At 47.8% G+C, this 4,996-nt stretch overlaps 1 protein-coding gene across 1 annotated transcript in view; it reads right to left on the bottom strand.

Annotated features, from left to right (window-relative positions):
* Positions 1-4,046, bottom strand: part of Rpa2 (replication protein A2) — a 10,388-nt gene extending 6,342 nt beyond the window's left edge. The window contains exons 1-4 of the mRNA XM_021160191.2: positions 3,750-4,046; positions 3,430-3,536; positions 1,634-1,735; positions 323-436 (exon numbers count right to left, since the gene is read on the bottom strand). Coding sequence (XP_021015850.1) covers positions 323-436; positions 1,634-1,735; positions 3,430-3,536; positions 3,750-3,759 — 333 coding nt within the window. The 5' untranslated portion in view covers positions 3,760-4,046. The remainder of the gene's footprint in view (positions 1-322; positions 437-1,633; positions 1,736-3,429; positions 3,537-3,749) is intronic.
* Positions 4,047-4,996: the final 950 nt, after the last annotated feature.

The raw sequence follows: 4,996 nt of genomic DNA, 5'->3' as shown, positions 1-4,996 counted from the left end.
TGTCCTGGCACTCACTTTGTAGACCAGGCTGGCCTCGAACTCAGAAATCCACCTGCCTCTGCCTCCCGAGTGCTGGGATTAAAGGCATGCACCACCACGCCCGGCCCAGAGAGAATTTACTTTCTACTCTCCTACACAGTATTTTAGGCGGTTTTACATTTTTTTGTGGTCAAATCAGTTAAGCTCTCGCTTTATGGGTTTTACCCTCGGTATCTTGCTTATGAATGTTTATACAGAGAAACCTGTAACAGGCTAAAACTGAAAGAGCTCAACATCCAAAGCCCCAAAGTCACCCCACCTCGACCCAAGAGAAGACACTCACATCCGTGTCAACCCACTGACGAACATCCATGGGCGCAGCCGTCATATCGTCTATCTTGTAAACAATGTTGGTTGGAGCCTTCTCCGCATGTCTGATTATCCCCACAATAGTGACCTAGGATAGAGAAAGAAACAAACACAGTCTGACTTCCCTGGCAATCAAAGCAAGATGCACATATACACACAAATAATTTATAAACTTTTTTTGTTTCATGGGCCGGACTGGCCTCATACTTGTGGTAATTAATTCTCCTGCCTGCCTCCTGAGTGCCAAGATTATAGGTGTGAGCTGCCATGTTCAGTCTAAAACTTACCTACTTTTATTTATCTGAACAGAACATATTCATTAAGGAAAACTGAGACACAACTCCTGCAAGTAACAGAGGCTTCTGTTAAGGGAAGAATACCTTCATACTCTTTTTTAAAAATACTTTTTGTTTGTTGGTTTATTTAGAGATACGGTTTCACTGAGCAGGCCGGGCTGTCCTGGAACTATGTAGCTCAGGCTGGCCTTGAACTCAGAGGTCCACTTGCCTCTGCCTCGCATTGGTGGGGTTAAAGGTGTCAGCCACCACTGCCCAGCTTTAAAAAGTACTTTCCGCCGGGCGGTGGTGGCGCACGCCTTTGATCCCAGCACTTGGGAGGCAGAGGCAGGCGGATTTCTGAGTTCGAGGTCAGCCTGGTCTACAAAGTGAGTTCCAGGACAGCTAGGGCTATACAGAGAAATCCTGTCTCGAAAAACAAACAAACAAACAAAAAAAACCAAAATAAATAAATAAAAACAAACAAACAAAAAATACTTTCCACAAAAATATTGTTATTTTACCATTGTGTGTATGTGTGCCATGGTCCAGGGGTCAGAGGATATTTTTAGGGAACTAGTTCTTTTTCTAATGTAGAATGTGGAGACTGAACTCAGGTCATCAGGCTGTGCAAAAGGCCCAAGCACTTTCACCCACAGAGCACGTCACTAGCTACATACTTTTCGATTAAGCAAGTCTTACTCCTTTTTCTTTGCATATGAGTGAAGGATATGCACAAATGAGCAGACAGATGAGCACATTGGAGGACATTGGCTGTCCAGGTCTAGCACTATTGCTTTTATTCCCTTGAGACAGAGTCTCACTGAACCTGGAGCCAGCAAGGCCCTAGGACCCTCCCATCTCTGAGCTTTGTGGTTACAGGACCCAGGGGAAGCGAGCCTGGCCTTGCACATGCATACGGATCTGATACTGGGCCTCAGGCTTGCACAGACATCTTCCCACCCCTCATTTCCTATCTCTAAACGGTTCTTCCGCAAAATCTTACAGACCTGTGAAATCTCAACATCTCCAATTCTGAACACTTCATCAGTCAGAGTAGCAGAAAGCAGCTGGGATATGGTACAGGGCACAATATGCTGGGCTCGGACTCTCTGAAAAGAAAAAGTACACACAGTCAACCCAAGAGAGTAACAATCACTCATTTAATGTTTCCATGCGCCAAGCACTTTGAATATACCACACTCCTGGGATTTCAAAACCAAGTTCTCCTTACTTTAAAAAGAGACTGAAAACAAGGCCAGAAGTTAACATTTGATTCATCTTCCTCCCCCTCCTACGTGCTAGGATTCAGAGTGTGCGACTATACACGGCGAATGCCACACTTTTGAATTCAAGCCCACAGGGATCTGATGCTAGACCTCCAGGTGAATATATGTTTATTGTGGGTTCACAAAGAAAAGGTCAGACTAGAGTCAGGACAACATAGGATAGCCTGACATCCCAGGGCTAGGCAGTGGTGGCAAATGGTTTTAATCTCAGCACCCAGGAGGCAGAGGAAGGTGGACTTCTGAGTTCAAGGCCAGCCTGGTCTACAGAGTGAGTTCCAGGACAGCCAAGGATACACACACAGAGACACACAAAACAAAACAACAACAAGAAAACAACTATCTCAGAGAGGTAGGGGTAGAAAGAGCACATCCCAGACAATAGCAAGAGCAGTGTTCAGGACACCATGGAGACAACAGAGTGTTGTGAAAAGGCTGGGGGCTGGAGAGATGGCTCAGTGGTTAAGAGCACTGACTGGTCTTCCAAAGGTCCCGAGTTCAAGTCCCAGCAACCACATGGTGGCTCACAACCATCTGTAATGAGAGCTGATGCCCTCGTCCGAGGTGTCTGAAGATAGCTACAGTGTACTTACATATAATAAAAAGAAAAGGCTTGAGGAATGACAAGCAGAAAAAGGACTAAGAAGATGCTCCAGGTTTCTTGATAAAATGGAAGAAGTTAGACGTATAGCTTCTTTTAGGAGATATTCTGGCAACCAGATGGCAGTCTCTGCAGAAAACCTGGCGAGAGTTTCGCCAAGCTGCTCATCTTTGGGCATCTTAACGGGAGAGTCAGATGGAGTGGGCAGAGGAGCATCTAGTGAAGACACTCGCCTCTCAGGCCACCTACGAGCAATGTAGTTTGCTTTTTAAGGAAGGATCTTTTGGGGCTGGAGAGATGGCTCAGCGGTTAAGAGCACTGACTGCTCTTCCAAGAGGTCCTGAGTTCAATTCCCAGCAACCATACGGTGGCTCACAACGATCTGTAATGGGACCTGATGTCCTCTTCTGGTGTGTCTGAGGACAGCTACAGTGTACAGGCAGGTGGATCTCTGAGTTCCAGGCCAGCCAGAGCTACAAACACCTCCAAAACACTTGGTCATACAATGAATATGTACGAGGCAGAAAAAGCCCAGCAGATTAAGGCTTAGAGGGTCCTTCCTATCAGTTACCAACAGGAAATAACCCCAAACCTGTTCTGAACGCAGCGGACTCTTGTTCTTCAGGGATTTTAGTAGTCCCAGCTGTGCCCTGGGGACAGCGACATTAAACTCTACTAAAGCATACTTTCGAGTGGTAGGGCCAGGAAAATGGAGGCCGAGCCAACCACTGCACGCTTGCCAAACAATAAAATAATGATAATAATAATGATAAAATAACCCTGTCCCCACTTGACCATACAAAAGACAAGGTAGGTAACGGACAGCTTCTGACACCTTGGGGTGTGTCACCCTCCCGCACGAAAACACATTCCCTCCCGGCCAGGACACAAATGAGAACGGAGCCGTCAGTCTACGTACTGATTTCTTCTCCGCCTGCGACGGTGTGGGCGACCCGAAGCCACCGGGAGACTGCGTGTAGCCGCCTGCTCCGCCATAGGTGGAGCTGCTGAAGCTTTCGAATCCGCCTGCGGGGAACGACAGTCGTCAGAGTCTGCGCTGCGCTCCCCATCTCTATACCTGGCGACCGCTGTCCCCACCGCCCCAGCCGCGACAATCCCCCTGCCACCCCGCGAACGCCGCCGAGCCCGCCTCGGGCCTCTCGCTCCCTCCCGGCCTTCCTGCGCCAGACTCGCCCACTCCCGACACCCTCGCGTGACTCTCCCCACGCCCGCCATTACTATTCCACATCCTGGTCGCAGTTCTCCTGAGAGAGCGGCCCAAGAAGCTCGGACACGAAAACCAAGAACACTTGGGAACTCTGTGCGGCTCCGGCGTGGCAGCGTTCTGCCTACTTTGCACTGGCGCCACAAACTCCTTCCCGCGAAGGGACAGCCAATCAGCGCTCAGGACACATCTACCTTCAGCCAATCAGAACTCACGAGTCCCCTCTTTTTTATTTTTTTTTTCCGGTATCAAGGCCAAGCTTAAGAAAAACACACGGCCCAAAGAAGGAATGGAAGCCTGCGCGGCCATCTTTACTGAGGGCAAATTTCTGCTCCCACAGTACTCAAGAAAACAACCAATCAAAACTATACTTCCGGGGCTATCCTCAAGCATTCTTCACACACACCCCATCTCCGTCGCATGCGACCCTACATCACTTCCGCCGCTCGCTAGCCCCCTTTTCCCGCCAAACTGCTAGTTTTCTGCACTTCCAGAGGTCCTGAGTTCAGTTCCCAGCAACCACATGGTGGCTCACAACCATCTGTAATGGGATCTGATGCCCTCTTCTGGTGTGTCTGAAGACAGCTACAGTGTACTCATATACTTGAAATAAATAATATAAGTCTTTCTTTTAAAAAAGAAAATAGCCAAGTATAGCAATTTAATTTCAGCACTCAGAAGCAGGAGGATCTCTGTGAGTTCGAGTCCAGCCTGGTCTGCATTGCAAATTCCAGGCTAGCCAAGGCTACATGATGAAACCCTGCTTCATAAAAATGAAATAAAAGAAATGAAAATTTTCCTGTAGGATCACAGATTGTCTCCATGATCATTGTGCCTTTTAAGAAACCTCATGGAAGGGGACTGGAGAGCTGGCTCAGCGGTTAAGAGCACCGACTGCTCTTCCAGAGGTCCTGAGTTCAATTCCCAGCAACCACATGGTGGCTCACAACCATCTATAATAGGATCTGATGTCCTTTTCTGGTGTGTCTGAAGATAGTGGTATTGTATTCATAAATAAATACCTGCGTGATGGTGGAATGAGAGGCTCAACTGTTAATCCCACTGTAGAAGAGTAGAAATGATTAAACAATTTTTGGTCAAATTAAGCAAGCTTAATTTTGTCAGAGATGGCTATCTCCCTAAACTGGGGTTTGAGAAAACAGCATCACTGGGCAGTGGTGGTGCAAACCTTTAATCCCAGCACTTAGGAGGTGAAAGACCCACAACGTGAGGACTCCCTCACGTTCTGACTCAGGAGAGG

The sequence above is a fragment of the Mus caroli genome, chromosome 4, assembly GCF_900094665.2.
Source record: "Mus caroli chromosome 4, CAROLI_EIJ_v1.1, whole genome shotgun sequence".
NCBI lineage: Eukaryota > Metazoa > Chordata > Mammalia > Rodentia > Muridae > Mus > Mus caroli.
This window is presented reverse-complemented; position numbering and strand designations above follow the sequence as displayed.